A 20,314-nucleotide genomic window follows, 5' to 3' on the forward strand; every position below is an offset into this window, starting at 1 on the left:
AAATTTTATTTTACTTTTTTTATTATTTATTCAATTTAATTAGTTGTCGTCTTTTTTAAATGTAAGTAATTATCCTTTACTTTTTTTTATTTATTGTACATACTACAAACATACATAAACTCACGACCCAAATATTTGTATTTTGTTATACCAAAGGGGTTTAAAAAAAAACAAGGGAGTATAAATAAATGTTTTTTAATCAAATTATCAGCTCCCAAATTGAAGTACCTAACACAATATTCAACAAATCTTAAGAAATTAAAGAACAGGCACTGTTTAAACTATTAAAAAATTAATAACATACAATTATTTAGTTTGAATCACTATCCATTAGCGTTTTATAAATTTCTTCCTCATCTTTATAATAATTGAAATCTTTCCGAGACACATTTGGTCAGTTTTTCAGTCTTTGGTTTATCACTCCGCTTTGGCGCATGAATATAGTCATTTAGTGATAGAGATTTAGAGATAAGGCCCTTACAAACCACTTTCTTTTTTGTATGAATATTTTCCAGTTTTTCGTTTTTAAGATAGTCACTCCACATGGTTTATCTTTGATTTTGTTAGAATCTTCATTTTCACTATATTTTCACATATTTTCAGTATCAGTGTTATTTTCTATGGCATTATTATTTCCTATTATAACATCTCCGATTTATTATATAATCCAGTTTCGATGGGAATAGCATCATTATTAGTCTTAGTTTGTTTATGCAATAATATTTTCAGAATATTCACTTGCCTTTTCATCCGATTATAGCACTGTCTTAAATTCTTATTTCGACTTTTTAATCGAGTATTTTCTTCAGTCAGCTTTTGTAGTCTTTCCTTTAGGATTTTTTTATTATTTTTTCTACGTTCAAATGTATTATTGTCTTGTGTCGTAGGATTAGCCTTTTTCTTTCTTTCAGCTCTTTTATCATTGGCTTGTCTCCACTTTGCCCGTAGCTCTTCTTTTTCTTCTTCTGTAAGAATTTATTTTTTTATTTTTGATATTTTCTATAACTTTTGTTAAATGCTTAATTCGGATTTCCTCATATTTATTTGTATTTTCCTTTTTCAGTCTTTCTCTGTAAGCGTTTTGCTTTTTGGCATTGGTTTTTGGGGGCATTCCTTAAAAAAAATTATGCTGTAGTTATGGTTTTATCAGAGTAAATAAAAATAAATTTATATTTAAATAAGCTTTTATAAAAAACTTAAGGCACTTATAAATATTGTATAGAGCGCCTGTAGAACGGATAGTGTGTATGAGTGCCTCACGCTTATTTAAAATAAAACCAGTATTGGACGGCTCAGCTTGATCTTCAAGTACTTGTCATTATGTATAATGCCATATAATCGCGATGATAAAACATACAAGTCCGACGACACCTGCTCTGCCATTGACCATCAGGAATTTCCAGCGCATCCTATGTATTACAACCTACCTACTTTCCAGCGCCATCAACAGATCTGCTCTATGGTATAATAATATTTATTTTTTTCCTATTATATCTAAATACATATGTATATTTGTGCATTGTGCATAATATATTACATTATTACTAAACTTACATAAGACTTTCATAAAAATGCTAGACACACTTACAATATACTTACTTTTCTTAATCACGTTGTAACTGTGTACACTCAGCTTTACATTGAACTTTTTCGTTACGTTACGAAATTCATAACAAACGTTACGAAATTGTAATAAGAATTTATGTTATAAAAAGTCAATGGTTTGATAAAATTTAAAAGTGTTAATATGTAAGCTTAGCAATGTTCGTACCGCACATGTTACAAAAAGATGAGTAGAAAAAGACTTACCGTTTTGTGAAAAAAGGCTAAAATATTTTCTGTTACGAAATAGTGGTCCCACTAAAGAAACACGTTATTACTGATTTTAACAATTAATGTTATGGCGGAGAAGTCAGACCAACAATTAATCAGAAAGAGGCTAGTGTTGCCCATGTTAAATTTTACAAATGGGTTAAAAAATTACGGTGGAAGTACTAATAAAACGTAACTAAAGAGTAGTTACTAAAAAGTAAATGGTGATGTCTCATTTTGTTTTTTGTGCATAAATTATTAATTTATTATGAAACCCCATAGAAAATTACCTTTTTACAGAAACTACATTTAATTAAGACCCTAAAACTTACAAAAAATCACATATTATAACGTTATTATCGCATTTTATGAAGTATAAACAAATGAAGTGGGTAGGGTGGCAATTTTATTTTGTATGGAAGGTAAAAATCGATATTTAAAAAAAAATTAAAATGTTTGCGAATTGATACGATTGTAATGTTTATTTTTCGATATTTTAAAGCCTAATATTTATTCTACAAAATGGTGCATATTTTTTTTGTATGATTAATTAAAAACATGTGAAATTTTTGAACTGTTTGTAGGCACACTTTATTTTTCCAAAATGTACACTTTTTTTGAGAAATACTCAAAAAAAATATTTCAAGCAGTAAACAAAGGTGAGCGACCACTGTTATTTCGGCGTTCCATATTCGCGCTTGTATTTCTCCCGCCTCAAGCAGTCCGCTTTCTCCGACTCTCCTTTCTCTTTCATTTCCAAACCGCGCACGCGCAATCGCCATTTCTCCGTCATTCGAGCTGCGCGCGCCGCTCGGCAGCCGCCATGTCTGAATTTCGCGAGCCGTCTGTCAACATAACCTAGCCGAAACTTTCTTACTACCGACAATATTATTACATTATTGAGTATTTCGCGTAACGCACTTGAAACTCTACGTTATCGTTCTTAACATTGATCCCGATAACACGGGCAAACTACTACCGGTCAGTCTTTAATTGTTATTTAACGCACACGGATCGTTTTCGCGCCGTGAAAATGGCTTTTTCTGCGCTGGAAAAGGTCGGAATTATTTCTCTGGCTTTCTTCGGATGCATTGTGGTGAATAAGTTGTTTAGATTTATTTATAGGAACTACTTATCGCCGCGTGCGAGGAAGATTAATTTCAAGCAGCTCGGGCAGTGGGCATGTAAGTATTTTTAAAATTTATTTGTTGACTTTTTAACATGTGATTAATTGGGTTTTCCATTTGAGTGTGCGTGTGCGCAGAACGAAGGAAAATTTGATTTTCGTACTTGGCGAATCTGTTATTGTATACATAATATTGTGTTTTCCTTGCCGTCTCCCAAAGGAATAAATTGTAATAGTTCAATGTGTAAATAGTAGATAGTAATCATTGTAATGATGTACTTAAACGTACTACGTACCAACTAGAAGTTTTGAATCACTTATTGGTGCTTATTTTATTTGGTCTCTAGGCATGAACGATATTGGATAAAAATGGGTTTACTGATCGTACGATGTATTGTTTGCTTATCTTTTGGCGCTTTCTGAAAACTCAAGTCCAATGTACATTTTTTATTGCGGATTAACTTGGCCTGAGTTGTTTAATTCGATAATGCGGTCGATATTACGTATCGCTTTATCACGTAAATAAATACTTTATCAATAATGATTTATCATCGTTGTTCATTGAACATTAGTTTTTAGCAGAACATTATACTATTGTCTAAACAGTTTTTTAATATTTATTTTACTTATCAATGTTACCTACGCGTAGATTTTCAGTGTCATGTTTTTCAGGACAGTACTTTTGTTTCTTTATTATTTTGCCTTTAAGTCAAATCAAAGTTTTGCACTAAACTATTCAACGAAGTTGTGTTTATCAATTTCCAGTAACTTTATCATGTCATTGGAACTGTTTTTGATTTCCAGCTCTTACATAATAATAAACACAAGACATGCATAAGAAATATGACATTGATGCATTTACAGTGTCATATTTGAAAGGTATTTGTAAGAACAAACAATGTAGGTAGTTAATTTAATTTTTTTTGGAATAAGTTAAAATATAAATTTTTATTATTGAAGGCAATATAAGCAACTATCATACGAAAATTTGTATTAGAAAAAACATATAAAGATAGCAATAAAAATATACGTTAAGAAAATGAAAATGTTTTTGGTAATTCTTAGTCGAAGTATGATACAGTTAAATATGACCGAGGGGGATAGGGTCGGATTAGCTCAGTGGTAGAGCATTTCCCCGGCAAGGCTAAGGTCCTGGGTTCAATTCCAAGATGCAACCGAATCTTTTTCTGATTTTTCTGTTTTAAATTTTCGTTTGTGAGTCACTTATATAACCTTAATAAATGCAGTTATTTGTAAAATTACCCTACCTTACTACACGCAGTATTTTTTGTATGATCTATCTCATTATGAATATAGGATTAACTTACACGTGCTACTAGTACCTGATAGGTATCCATCATAAAATCTTTATTATTCAAAGAAATCACATAAAAAGATCGCGTCGGTATTTTTTCCACCTTTTGACCCTTGGCGATCGATAATGTTGTTTATAGTATTTCCTGTGACTACGTGATGATTAGTTGTACTAACGAAATAAAACAATTCTTTGTTTTAAACCAATTTATTTGACTTATACTGGTCGATCGGTTTCGGTTGATCTTAACCTTCATAAGGACAATAAACATATAGACTGTTGTCAAGCCACAAGTGTTTGCTGTCTTCTATAATAGTTTTACTGTCTCACATTATTTTTCTGCAATAAAAAATGGTTAACCACTTATGGTAAATAAATTCTTCAATATTTCGACCGTCAATGGTCAATGGCTGAGTTGACATCACGTTTGGTTTCCAACCATGCGTGGTGTGTTCAATTCCTCGGCTGGCTAAGTCCTCCATCACAAAACATTTTCCGCTCACAGTGGTGGTAGTAGGAGATGTTCAAAGTCAGGTTATTCGTAACCCGGAAATATTTGTCTTTGATCCCGATAACACGGGCAAACTACTACCGGTCAGTCTTTAATTATTATTTAACGCCAACGGATCGTTTTCGCGCCGTGAAAATGGCTTTTTCTGCGCTGGAAAAGGTCGGAATTATTTCTCTGGCTTTCTTCGGATGCATTGTGGTGAATAAGTTGTTTAGATTTATTTATAGGAACTACTTATCGCCGCGTGCCAGGAAGATTAATTTCAAGCAGCTTTTTCTTTAAAAAAAGATATTTAATAAAAAAAATAAACATTTCTATATTTCATGGAATTGAATACAATGTAAACAAGAGCAATCTAAGTGTGAGATTTACGATTAAATTTGATACGATTGTACTACCCCAGACAAGTGTTATCCTGTACCGGTGAAACTTAATTGCTGGGAGGTACCAACTATATAAACAGTACCTAATATATAATCGGTACCTAATATATAAACGGTACCTACTATATAAATTGACCAGGCTTTTTTGAAGTTTTAGAAATCTAATGTAGACAGTGGCCATAATTGACCGACTATTTTTTAAAATAGCCTCTTGTTTTAAAGGTCAGATCTACAACATTTCATCAATATCGGAATATAACTGTAGTTTTGTATTAAAATTAAATTCATGCCGACCGCCACAAACGCTCTTCGGTCGGTTCGCGTACCTGAATGTTGGTTTGTTTTAATACACACTATCTATTCAAAAGAACTCTTCACGTCGTCCGGATAAAAGTTTATTTTTTGATTAGTATTGAATCCAATTCTTTATGAAATTAAAGTTTTTGATGTTGAAATTCATAAATGATTTTGTGCCGGTAATTCAGAGTATATCGCACTTTGGAGCGAGTGACCTATAACAAATCAAAGCGATAAATGCTCGAATTGAATATTCGTTTTGAGGGGAACTTTTGACCCTAGATCATAAATATTTATTCAAGTGTAGAGGTTAAATATTCAGAATATTATTATATCCCTCTTTCTGGATAGTTCGTTGATAGTCCATTGTATAAAGTAATAACTGTGTATGGATTGATTGGTTCCGTATGCATTTTGTTAGAATTTGGCAAATATTCGACAACTAACTTTCGGTGTACTTTCGCTCACGGATCGCTTCTGTCATAAACCTCTATATATATGATGCAGTGAATTATCTTGGACTTCGGAGTCGATGGTAATGGAAACGATTCTGAAAGCTTTTAACAATAGATTTACAGCAACACTATGTTACTCCGTTAAATCCCTATTTCCTGGTTTGAATTTGACTTATGTCGTGGGTTTTACTAATTTTTCATCATGTCATTGGTACCCTTTTATGATTTTATGGATAATCAACAACTTATGATATAATTTCGTTAATTTTTTTCGCTTTTTGTCATAAACTTCTATATCTATGTTAAGAGAATTATCTCGGACTTTGGAGTCAAAGGTAATTGGGTCGATCCTTTTAACAATATATCAGGAACACTTTGTAACTTCGTTAAATCCTTATCTCCTGATTTGAATTTAACATATATCGAAGGTTTTACTATTTTTTTAATAATTGGTACCCTTTTGTGATATTGTTGTCCATCTGTAAAGATGCCAATACTACAGGCAATTGTTAAGTAACAATGTTTTTTTCATTTTCAGGGGACAAAGTCAATTTTTTTTTCATATGTTTCTATTTGTGAACATCCTACGCAATTTCTAATAGCCCTTCGTTGGTTTGAACCCGCAATCTTTGAACCCTAGTACACTTTCACTGAGTTCAAAGGGCCAATATCAAGGTATTTCTTAGGTAGGTTCTTTCGTATGCTGATTGTAGCCCGAAACAAATAAACGAAATTGCATTTATGTCATCTTCCATAAATCTTTTTCTTGGTTTTAATTTTTGTAACCTTGCATTCTCTGCCCTTCATAATCAGGCCAACATATACAGCACTTTTAATTTCTGAAACAATATGGTAATTTTTAGCCGCTCAGCGGAAAACTGTACACCGGGTATTCTATCAGGGTTTTGCAGTGAATAACTGCGCCTTTTGCAGTGCTAAAAAAGTCGCGGAGAGATGAATGAAGATGGAAAATCGTTTGATGGATTATTTTTTATTTAAAAACACAAAATTTACACGCGATAAAAAATGACCTAAAAGTGAACGCGGGAAAAAACTAAAACACACGGCTGCTCTGCTGCTCGAGTCGGAATGATTTTATTGTTCGCCGCAATAGTCCATGGGGGCTACGCGTCGCTTCAGTGTGGCAAGCTGATAAATCTTGCCAGTTGCCAAATATGAAATATGTGCGAGCTGTTCCTACAGGGGTAATTTTGAGAATGCGCCAAAAAAGTCATATCTTTTGTTATTTTTGTGATTTGTTTTTGGGGTATTATGCCGTGTTGCGCTACCTCCTTCTTTAGCCAACGTTTCGGACACTGCAATGCTGTCAGATGTGTAGTGATTACACATCTGCCCTAATGATGGACACTGCAATGCTGTCTGAAACGTTGCCCAAAGAAGGAGGTAGCGCAAAACGGCATAATACCCCAAAAACAAATCACTTTAATACTTTTGGCCGTGAAAATCTCAAATCATACCTCATATGTATCACAATCTTTAGTTCAGAACAAGAGTTCTTTAAACAGAACAAGAGAGAAAACAATATGTCATCGAACCTTACTGTCTACTGAAGTGTAACCCTTGGTCAGGTTTAAACACATTTTAACAAACAGTTTACTAACAGATAAAACATAAGTATATTTGGAATGTATTAGTGAGAAACACCGGATGGCAGATGCAATTTTACTTTCTCGAATCTCTGGATTGTCAATTCTGTTATCCATGTGTATTCATGTCACCGCGCACTTTCACATTTCGTTTCGCCATTCCTCTTGTCACATTCGTCTTTCTCTGGCTCGTGGGTGAGGAATCTTTGTACTGCAAACATCTTTCCCAAACTTTACAGAACTCACACAACCTAACAATAGCCTTAGAATATGCATTTTGAGCTACATACTACTAAACTACTGTTTTTGAAGTGACTGAATTTGAAACTCAAATTTTACAGACGAAAAATAAGTGTAATCATTTTATTATAGCACTGCTTTTAAAAGAAATGCCGCACAACTTGTTCGAGTTAGTTAGAACATATTTTTATTTTTCGGAAAGAAACATATTTAGACAAATCTTACAGTATTTTCTAAATGGAAATCTTTTAGTATTTAAAACATTCTGATTTCTAATACAATCTAAAGCTAGCTAAGTCTTCCATCATTGCACAAGCAACATTTTCAATTTTTGTGTCCTCAATGTGTATCGTTTGGCACTTCAACAGGGGTCTCCCGAATTTGGGGTCCTATGAAAAATGTGATACATTAATTTCCGAGTCCTGGTCCTCAATGTGTACCATTTTCACAGCAATCCCAAAGCTGAAATTATGCCCTAATGAACTTATTACCGCCCCTACTCCAATTAAATAATATATAAATAAAAAAGGTAAATGTTCCTTTGTTCAAAATCTTAAATCTCCGAAAGTTCTTCTCCGATTGCTTTGAAATATCAACACGTTTCTTTTTTACATAGATGTCACTTGGCATGTTTTTACCTGCCACAGCAGTCTTATTTTTAAGAGGAAAACGAATAATTTAACGAGATTTTTCAATAAATTAATAGTATTTCATATCAGTAAATTTTCTTCGTGTACTGTTATCTAAAAATGAAGACCGAAAGAAAGATCACAGAGCTTACAAACGATATAATATACTTATCTTTGTCACCACAAAGTATCTTTTGGATTAGATAACGTCGGTCTAATACTTATCGGATTTGTTTTAATAGAATGATCCAGTTTCGTGATAGAACAGAAGTTTTTTTTAGCGTGACGGTTGGCATGGTAACCTCGTTACGGTGGGCTAAATAAATAGCTATGCCAAAAATAGACAGACTAAAACTGAAGAAAGAATTTCTTGGGATGGTCAAATCGACTTGCTCATTGTTTTTACAGCTAGTTTTTCGATGTAATGTAAAAATGTAAGGTAAATTTGAAAATAAATAAGGTCAAGTCATTTTATAAATAGACCAACATCAGACTGATGTGGCCACGGTGAGAGTTTTTAGGATGGATCGAACCAACTTACTGTACTCATGGCCGTTTTTTTAAATTAAATTAAATTCTCTTTCAAAGTTAAAGTTGTTTGTTTGTTCAAAATCATAACCCGAGAGATTTTAATTATAAGCAATCTAATTTTTTTAATTAGGTTGCTTCCTTCCTTTAATTTATTTTTATAATTATAAGCAACCGCTAAACTACCAACGCAGTTTAATATAGCAGGTCAATTTCACAATATTATTTATTAGCTGTCATGTACCCGGCTTGGCTCGAGTTTTGTCAACTTTCAATAATAACAAGTATTTATATAGCGCAGTTTAGTGCAATTTCACTCAATAAATATAATATCCCTGAATTATATTTATTGAGTGAAATTATAAACCTTATAAACCTTCCAGAAGAAATTCTATAAATGATAGTGAAAAGCCTATCTTACTCCGTTGCATAGTTTAGAAGAGCTAAGCGCACAAACAGACATACGCGGACAGTGACTTTATTTTATACTATTTAGAGATAACACTAAAGCACACATATAACAAGAAGCCACCATATGGAAAATAGATATAGAAGAATAAAATTTAACAAGACATAAAATACAAAGGCACGAAATGCTAGACAGTTAGGTGTAACACAGTTAAGACGAGACAATACCCTAAAATCCAGAATAATAGCCAAAATCTTAACGACTTAAGTGAAGCAGCCGTGCAGACAAATATGCAACGCGCGGTCTTTGTGTATTGGACATACATGCGGTTGAATTTGCCCCATCAAATCTATAAAATAAAATGGGAATCTTAACGACATAAGTAATGAAGCCGTGTAAACTAATATTCGGCGGGCGGCCTGGCGTAATGGACAGACCTATGCTCGACTTTGCCCTAGCAGGCCTAGAAAATCAGTCTTTCCGTGGGGTTTATTTTAATTATTTCTCATGAATGTATTACTAAAATCACAAATGTTTCTAGAGAAATCCCTAGGAATGTATTTTTGTTATTTGTTTTTGGGGTGTTATGCCGTGTTGCGCTAACTCCTTCTTTAGCCAACGTTTCGGACAGCATTGCAGTGTCCATCATCAGGGCAGATGTGTTATTTCAAAATAACACATCTGCCCTGACGATGGACACTGCAATGCTGTCCGAAACGTTGGCTAAAGAAGGAGTTAGCGCAACACGGCATAACACCCCAAAAACAAATAACAAAAATACTTTTGGCCGTGAAAATCTTAAATCATATTTTCCTAGGAATGTACCTAAGTTATGTATTTCGAAGATTAATAAAAACAGGTCCTTACAATTAAAATATTTTATGTAAAACGGCTAATGGAATTCATAATATATACAAATATTTAATATAAATTTGAAAGTCAATTCAGTTTATTAATAGACAAACCTTAATGATTCCGGGATAAGTTTAGGTTATGTAATTAAAGGTTAAGTGAAAATCTATCAGTCATAATCAGGGTGAGGGTTTAGTCAAATACCCAAAGTGACTTATGATAGTAATTGATTTCATTAGACTGTAAGTGAATGAATTATAGAGTGTTAAGTAAAAGTCATTATAACACGATTAGGTATAAGAAAAAAATATGTCTGATATCACTGATAAGAAAATATATTTTCAGTACCTAATACTTTCCTGAAAGAAGTTAGTTTTAACAAAAGCTGGTTGACACAATGCATAGATTACAATAAAGTGGTAAAACAAAATAACTCTTTTCGTTTAATTTTATAATCTTAGTTTTGCTTTGCTGAAGTCCTCTTTAAATAAATCTATTTGAATGTCACTTTTGTTTTCGTTAATTAATGTAAATCTTGAAAGTAGATGCTAACCTTCTTCCCGAAATCCGATCGAGCTGAAGTTCGGCAGATAGGCTCGATGTCGATGACAAAACATTTTATCAACATTCGGTGGCACTTGATATTGGATTACATTAAACAAGACATAAATGTGTTTACCATTGTAAATTCAAAATCTGCTTATAACCATTTTTCACATCTTTTTATTTTATTTTTCCTTGTTTTAGTTTCTCAACTCTCTTTTAAATTTTAAATATTAATTTCATCTTAATAAAAAGTAAAATTTCATTTTGATAAACTCACATGTCAATATTTTTTTACTATATTGCTATTTTTGAATTATCATATTGAAATATTCTTTTAGTCTATTCTCTACGTTCATATTCAACTTCTTATATCAACCAAGAAAACTTTTCATATTATTTATAAAGTGCAATAACTAAGTAAAAGTCAATACACTAGACTAAACAAGAATCGCATTTAATAAATCTGCCTATTTCTGACTGTCCTAAAACAGGTAATCTCCTAGTTGGACAGCCAAAGATCACTGTAATTTGTAATATGTCATGTTTTTTAAAAATTAATAAATAAATAAATTATATTTAAAAACTTACAGCAGTTCTATACAAAATGAATGGTGACAATAACATAGACCACGCGGAAGTACAAGCATTAATTTGATCTTGTTTAAAATATTGTCGATTAGTAACGATTCTTCAAAAAATCAGTGTTTTAACGTTTTAATTAATTTGCAATTAATGCATATTTTAAATATTCTCCGACTGTTTTGTATTTATTATTGATAGTGAAATTATTTTTTGCTTTCGCGTCCGTTTTTTGTTATTCTTGACATCGCAAAAAAATAGTTTTTTGAAAATGTTTTGCACTTCCTCTTTGTTCCTATTAATCGTTTTTATGCAGTAACCTCAAACAGGAGGCACTGATGATAATAATTTCATTTATGGGCTATGTTATCTTTTGGAATTCTGTATGGATGGTCCTTTTTAAGGAAAGGAAGGAATGGATGTTCTGGGAAGGTAAAGGGTATGAGGGTTGTCTAGGAATCTAGGAATAAGCGTGTCCAGGAGTGACACTTCAGCCGACGAACCCGGGCACCCCTGCTAAATCACCAAACGTTGCGAACCACTTGTGGTGACCTATGGCAGAGGTGTTGGTTATCCAATAAATGGTTCCCAGGGCAGCGGTACCCAAACCCGCCTCACAATTTATTGTTAATTTATTTATTTACGAACTTTTTATTTTTTTTTATACATAGTTTACTCATAAGAAAGTTTATTCGTGGCTATCTTTCGTTTAATTGCGACGTGGTTAATATAAATTGTTTAAAATGTCATTAAAACAAAGCAAGCGTTATAATTTTCAAATATTTTACGTGTTATTGTTCATATTATTGTGTCTCCACTTGGAATTTATAATTTAATCTTTAATCATGCTAAACGTTGTTTACGAATCTAAATCTCCATAAAATAATGTAAATCTCGCTTACGTTGCTATCTACTTCAATTATTGAAGCTTTGTTGTATTGTAGATAATTTAAGTAGAGCAGTGATATAAACAAACCAGATGAGCCCTTCACCAGAAGAAAATTTACCCTTACTTTAAAAAAATTCTTATGTTGAAGATATTTCTTGATCTGGTAAACGATTTCTTTGGTCTATCTGAAGTCTAGGGTCGATAGGACTTTATGAATTGCCAATAACCATTTTCTATGAAATCGGTTTGGATTGCACTTTTATGGAAATTTTCTGTTAAACATTTGCAGTCTTACTTAAGATTCCCTAATACGTCGCTACAGCGTTGGTATAGCTATACGAGAAAGGGGGCCGTATACTGCTCAGGTTAAAATTGCAACTCATAATAATAACATTCATCGAAGATTTTTAAAGATTTTATTCCAACCTCAAAAACACGGTAATTTTCGCATTTCGAGTTTTGTTTCTGACTTTAAGTTTCCGGTCTGTTGTTATTTCCATCAAAATCCAGCTAATTCGAATATGCGTTCTGTATTTACTTTGGTAAATCGATATTTCGATTTAAAATATCCCTCCGATAGAGCTGAAAATGGGGTATTACTGCTTTTCTACATTATAATTACGCCACAGATTAATATTTGTCAAACTTCACAAAAAAAAAACAAATTCGTGCATTCTTCATTTTGCCGGCGCTATCCTGACGCTAATACTTAGGGGTCAGCCGATATAAATCTGACATTTACAATAACACGGCCGGTATATAAGCCGCATTCGCAGCGATTATGAGTAACATTTTCCACTATCCCGACCTTATACGCCCGTATAATATTGATTCCGCGATTAAGAGTAACACGGTTGACATTCTTTCCTCCTTTAGTCCTTGGATCCTATCGAATATTACAATAGTGTCATGCTCAATAAGATATTAGACAATGGTTATTCAAGTGCAAGAAGGAACTGTGGAAGTAGTTTATTTAATTAACGTTATTAGGATAGCAGTTTATAATTTACAAACTAACGACCGCCATGTAGTCATTTTTGGTATGAAGGGCTCAATCTTGGTATTTTAAAAGATTTCTTCTGTGTATTTGAACGAGAGCATTTATTTCTTAAAATTAAAGCAAGTCACTACAGTAACAGGCGCGTTGCTTCTTATTAATATGCACGTTGAGCGGTTTTGATCGTAATTCTCAATACGTTCACAAACAGTAAAGTTGTGCGGAAATATATCACAAGAATTTAGGAAAGATATTGGATGCTTTTTAGACAATATTACGCTGATGAATTTTGTTTTTGAACTGTATCGAAATTCGTCGTTTTTATAAAATAATTTTAATTGGTATTATTTTATGCAGTGATAATGCTTCTTTGGTACTGATCAAAACACTACTTATGATTACACATATTTGATTATGTATATTTATATCATACATATGATAATGAATAACACAAGAAGTACATTGTCTATGTGTTTCGTGATCCAAATATTCAAATGGCGTGGAAACATGGAATTTCAGGCCAGTTTAAGAGAGATGGACCGCATGTTGAACGGTCTTGAACCGGAAGGTAATAAGTCGTTGGGACATTTGTTTCCATACAAAATTGAATGAAAATCAATTCTAGTTTCATCACACTACTTTATGGTTAAATTTGATTTATTTAAGCTATTTTGTTTTGCTTAAAGTAAATGGACTGTTTAAGCATTGCAGATTGGTGGTATTGGGTTTGATTCCCGATAAAAACAAGATTAAACATAAACTTTTGCATTTCGCAAGTTTTTTTACTAAGAATTTTTTTAATGAATTAAAGTTGACAGAGACAAGTAATGAATTAAACTAAACAGATAATTTCCAGCATTTTTTTAAATTAATGAAACTTAACAGAGACTTTCCAAGATTTTACTAATGAACTAAACTTAACAGAGACTTTCCAGGATTTTACTAATGAATTAAACTTGACAGAGGCTTTCCAGCATTTTTTTAATGAATTAAACTTAACAGAGACTTTCCAGGATTTTACTAATGAATTGAACTTGACAGAGGCTTTCCAGCATTTTTTTTAATTAATCAAACTTAACAGAGACTATCCAGCATTTTTTAATGAACTAAACTTAACAGAGACTTTCCAGCATTTTTAATGAATTAAACATAACAGAGATTTCCCAGTATTTAACAGAGACTAGTAATGAATTAAACAATAATTTAATAATAACTAAATGGTTGATTGGACTGGGTAAAGGAGAATCTGAAAAAATGTTAAAAAACGTCACATTATAATAAATAGACATAGACTAATCACACACTGTATATATCTTCCATTATTCGAATTATTGCTCATACACAATTGAAACATAAACAACAGCTCAAGTTCGACTCTATCATAAGATTGTAACGATTAAACATCACAAATTAAAACATTAATGAGATATATTGTAGACATAGACAAATCACACACTTACTTTCACATATTTTTGGTTCCTTGGAACGGGCAATTTGCCTAGTTAGGAACCAACAATTTCGACCTGATAAGGTACAATAATCTATAATCACTAAACATATTTTAATTATATCTTGTATCATATTGTACTGTGTGTAAATCTAAAGGAATAAATAAATAAATAAAAATTAAACAGAGACTTTCCAGGATTTTACTAATGAATTTAACTTAACAGAGACTTTCCATCATTTTTTTGATGAATTAAACTTAACAGAGACTATCTAGCAATTTTGAAAAAAAAAAGTTAATTTAATGGTTAAAAAGTAGAAAAAAATTTGTTTTTCAAATATTACAAAAATCTTAAAAACGTTATCAAAAATGTTCAAAATTTTTCGTTTGTTTAGAACATTTTTGTGATAAACCGTTAGCGTAAAATGAAAGATTTTGTATGCGTAAAGTGGATTCTTGCTTTTTAATTAACAATAATGATTTTCGGCCATTGAACTACTAGCTGTCTATCTAGCGACCTCCATAACGGAACAGTTCCATTATAATAATTCGACCGTTTTCATAAATATTAATTTCGCTGTTTCACCCCGGAGCAGAATAATTATTTCACGTATTTTTGGAATGACGGTGTTCAAAGTTTTAGTTTTAAATATTTATTTTTGATGAAATTCACCGTTTCGTGCGGATTTAACAGTTAGTTTTAACTGGCCGGTTAAAGAGTTTATACGATAGTAAATCTTTTACCAGTAAATTAACGTAACATTAAAAAAGATTTATTAATTGGAATTATTATAAATCATACGTGTAATGTTTCATACAATATCATCTTTTGATGGATTGAAAAATCTGTTTGCTTATGTAATAAGACAGACAAATAAACCCATTTCCGCATTTTTCAAGGAAAATTATCTATACAGGGTGTGCGGGGGTAAAGTGCGCTAACTTCGGGAGAAGATTCATAATGGTAAGAAGTAAAAAAGAAAATTAACTTTTTTTGAAATTCCAATGTTTATTTTTCCATACAAACATATTTTCCATATAAAAGTTTTTTTTCCCATACATGAATATTTTTCCATATAAGAATATTTATTTTCCCATACAAAAATATTTCTCCATTTTAGAATATTTATTTTCCCATACAAAAATATTTTTCCATGTAAGAATATTTATTTTCCCATACAAACAATTCTCCTTTTTTTTACTTAAAAACTACCTTAAAAAGTTCAAGTTTCGAAAAAAGTTATTTATCTTTTTATTTATTTTTCGGAATAACTTTATTGAGTAAAACCTCAAATTGTAATATTTAAATATTGAAGACGATATTAGTGATTTCTAAACGAAAATCTGAAACAGAAAAATCAGAAAAGGAAACGGTCACATCTGGGACTGATGTGACCGTTTCCTTTTCTGATTTTTCTGTTTCAGATTTTCGTTTAGAAATCACTAATATCGTCTTCAATATTTAGTTATTTATCTTTTTTACTTGTACTATTATGTAGAATCAAGCCCCGAAGCACTTTGTGCGCTAAGCGCTTTACACCCGGACGTACTGAATATATAAAAAAGAATGTTTCTTTGTTTGTCCCGTACGCTTTCCTACACCATTCATCCGATTTCACTGAAAATTTTAATGTTTGTTCTTTTAAGTGCCAGAAATGATAGAAAAAGTCGGGACACTAGAAAAAGACTCATTATCTCTGCACTGGAATGAGATACGGAATCGAATTAAAGTCGATATAATGTAGTTTTCTAACAGTGACAATGTGTATTTCATGATACTACATGAAGTGAATGGTAGAAAAAGTTGGGGACGTCAGAGAGAGACACGAATTACAATTAAGAGTACACTGAAATTCACAAGCTCAAAACTTTACACCAAACCATTTATAAATTCCCGAGAAAGGCCGGGTACACGTCAGCTAGTCAGATATAAAAGAAAAACTAATAAAATAATTTAAAATGGGTATTTAATATTTACATTACACTAACACGACTATGTTTGCCGTTTAATATGTCCGAGCTAAGGATCGTAGCAACCCTTTCTAAATCTAATTTATTATTACGTCACTTTTAAGGCGATGCCATACGTGGTAATGCAAAATCATGTGTTTTTGGTTTGAAAATTTGGTCGCCTAGAAATGTTTCAGATGCTTTAATTAAATACTGCGAGTAGAATACATCTTGGCCTTTGAAATCATCGAGTATTTTTTAGATAAGTCTTTTTATAAGCCCAGAAAAAAATAATGTATAAGGCCTATGAAAACTGCTTTAAAGATAAAAATCTCCTACTTACGAACCCATTTTCGGTTAAGATTTTATTGTATAATGTGGCAAATTAAGTTATTTATAAAATGATTGAAAAAAAAAATATTTATGCCTGAAGATCCACAAAATAAAATAAAAGGCATTTTTTGGCCATGTTTTTTTCTTGCATAAATCAAAACAGGCGGATGGTGTTAAGCGGGAATTTAAACTTTATCGCCATCTAGGTAAGGGTTGCTATTGATAGCGGCTCAATTTAAAATATTACTCGACGTAGTGCATCGCCTTAAGTTTTTTTATTCTGGACTTTCGTACGTCATCGCCGTTAATTTCAGAATTTATTTCGTAACATAAAAAATTAAAAACAATGCGATGTCTTATCATTTTTAAAAATACGTTGCTAATTGAAAAAAGTTGTTGGACTGCTCGTCCTAATTAGAGAGTTTTTGTTGCTTCAGACAAGACAGATTTTATCTCATAGATTATGATTGAAGTCAATAAACCATAGATCATTTTCTCACACTTTACAAAACCTGATCATGAAATCATTATCAAGGTGAAACGAGTCTACTTGGTAGTTGAACCGAGCAATAACAACAGTTGACTGCGACCGTTAACAGCCCGGTTAAAGCGAAAGTAACCGTCATCTCGACTGTGCCCTTTACCGGAGGTTGGTGATTGGCCCAGTTAACGGCCGAGTTAAAGTTGAACCTCTTCGTTTTCTTTGTTGGATTAGAGAAATGATATTACTCATATTATTAATAAGGTTATGTGCAAGTGAATTTATCAGTGGTATATTGAAATGCGGTCATTCACATGATAGATGGATTCGTGTTTGCCATTTTAACTTAATGTGAGTTTATTATTTTTATTTGAACATCGCTCAAGAGTCCAAACAAGCGATGAGTCTTTCTTGAGCGAGCCGCACAATTGAGCTAGATTTTTTTGATGAGAAGTCTGACAGTCCGGCATATGGACTTGGACATTATGTATATACACCTACTAACTACCTAGCAGCAATATTTTTTCTCATATGAATTATTCATAAGCTGGGAGCTGGGTGCCGTATCTGAGTGAGCTGCACTGAGTACAGTATTCTCATTGCTCTGAGCTCACGGCTCCCGTTCAATTGAACCGTAGTTCAATTGAGTCGAATCTTTGAGCCGTACAAAAATATTAAGCTGGTACCGTGGCAGCCGTGTCGAGCGAGCATAGTATTCTCATCGCTCTGAGCTCACCGCTCCCGTTCAATTGAACCGTAGTTCAATTGAGTCGAATCTTTGAGACGTACAAAAATATTGAGCTGTTACCGTGACTCCCGCTCTTAATAAAATTAGTCATGACCCACCACTAGTCCAAGCTGACTGTAGCCAGTGAGATTATGTCATCCTCGATCGGATTGGGGAAGGGTATGAGATACATAATTAGACAGAGCATAGGAAGGATTAGGATTTTTCACAAAACCGGTGCTATACAAATTATTAAAACTTTGGTTACTCTTGAAAATAAAACAATACAGGATATAATTTTATTTTTGAAATGATAGCAATCGTGTTTAGTGCCAGATCTGAATAGCCAGCTACTTCTTCACCTTTCTCGTCCCCACCTCATTCCTTCCTCCACTACCCACAGCTTCACAATATACCCCAATAAAGGTACAAATTATTGAAAACTCATCGAAGAAGAAGATAATACTAATAAATCCAAAGGAAAGATAAAACAGAACCAGATACCGACAAATAAAAATATAACGGTCTTAAAATATTCGTTTAATATTTTTGAATGTTTTCTTGTAGAATTTCAGACATCACAAGTTTTTAAAATTTGCGCATTGATTGGAGTTGCATCCATGAGTTAGTTATCAATGACTTCCGTGGTCAAGCGGTAAGGCACATGACTCTCGACTAGCAATCCGGAGGTCACTGGGAATCGAACCCAGGATCTCTGTATTACCGGGACAGGGTACCTACTTGGGACCTATTTAATATAATATACAATATTAACAAAGTTATAAAGAAATGGTATGTAACTTAGATAGTGTCTAGGATAAACATACCCGATTTTCAATTATATGGATCACCTATTGACTTTTTCTGAAAGTCTAAATAAATATATTTACATTGAAAAATCGTTTCGAAATATTCTACCTACCCCCGTACTATCTTCAAAGAATGATAAAAAATTACAGATTAGCATTCAAAACATCCTCGAATGAGAACAATCTTGTGCCCCTTCCCTCAAGAAAACAATTCAATAGAGTCGATGCGGGGAAGTTGGTGTGATTGGTGGAATATCCCTGATTGGGATCGCAAGCGAAGTCTTTCAATCGACGCCTCTGTTCTGAATACCAACCGGTCACAGGAAGACGGGCGGGAGGGGGATATTAAATGTGCGGAGGATCAAAGGACACCATAAAATTGTTACCTGTATGAATTTAAGGCTGTGCGGCTTTTTTCATACAAAAAATAAATCGGGATTTGAGGCTAAAATACAATAAAAAGACAAATTTCAATTAAAATTAATATATCAAAAATGTAGTGCGGATGCATATGTGCTGTTTGATTGATTTGTGTGTTAAATTACCTATGCTTTTAGGCGATACCTTACGTAGTAATGCAAAATCATGTGTTTTTGGTTTGAAAATTTGGTCGCCTAGAAATGTTTCAGATGCTTTAATTAAATATTGCGAGTAGAATACATCTTGGCCTTTGAAACAATCGAGTATTTTTTAGATAAGTCTTTTTATAAACCCAGAAAAAAATAATGTATAAGGCCTATGAAAACTGCTTTAAAGATCAAAATCTCCTACTTACGAACCCATTTTCGGTTATGATTTTATTGTATAATGTGTCAAATTAAGTTATTTATAAAATGATCGAGAAAAAAATAAGTATTTATGCCTGAACATCCACAAAATAAATTAAAGGCAATTTTTGGCCATGTTTTTTTCTTGCATAAATCAAAACAGGAGGATGGTGTTAAGCGGGAATTTAAACCTTATTGCCATCTACGTAAGGGTTGTTATTGATAGCGGCTCAATTTAAAATATTACACGACGTAATGCATCGCCTTAAACATTTTTATTGATTCGGGACGGTACATATAGGTTCCGTAAGCACTTGCAGCTTTTTAAAAGACAATAGGTACTGCAACAGAGTCCGAACTGTTCCCAACCGTCTAGAGCCAGTGAGACTATGGCATCCCCAATTGGGGTATGTTGCAAGGTTGTAGGCAGTGGTGAGGGGAAAGCGATGGGAAGAGAAAGGTGGGGTAGTACTTGGCCATTGAGATCTAGTCACCAAACATTATTAAAACTATTTCAAGCAACGTTTCAATTGCAATTTATTTGATAGCTGTAAAATATACACAAACAGTTTGAATTATTTTTCTTTCATTTTACTATTAATAATTTTTATAATAATGGCGATTT

General features: G+C 32.6%; 1 protein-coding gene across 1 annotated transcript in view; it reads left to right on the plus strand.

Moving 5' to 3' along the window:
- The first annotated feature begins 2,643 nt into the window (after positions 1 to 2,643).
- The window catches only part of spidey (hydroxysteroid 17-beta dehydrogenase 12 spidey), an 89,763-nt gene continuing 72,092 nt past the window's right edge, over positions 2,644 to 20,314 (plus strand). The window contains exon 1 of the mRNA XM_089645525.1: positions 2,644 to 2,996. Coding sequence (XP_089501651.1) covers positions 2,846 to 2,996 — 151 coding nt within the window. The 5' untranslated portion in view covers positions 2,644 to 2,845. The remainder of the gene's footprint in view (positions 2,997 to 20,314) is intronic.

The sequence above is a fragment of the Hesperophylax consimilis genome, chromosome 22 (genome assembly GCF_061612785.1).
Source record: "Hesperophylax consimilis isolate HC1 chromosome 22, BYU_Hcon_1.0, whole genome shotgun sequence".
Lineage (NCBI taxonomy): Eukaryota > Metazoa > Arthropoda > Insecta > Trichoptera > Limnephilidae > Hesperophylax > Hesperophylax consimilis.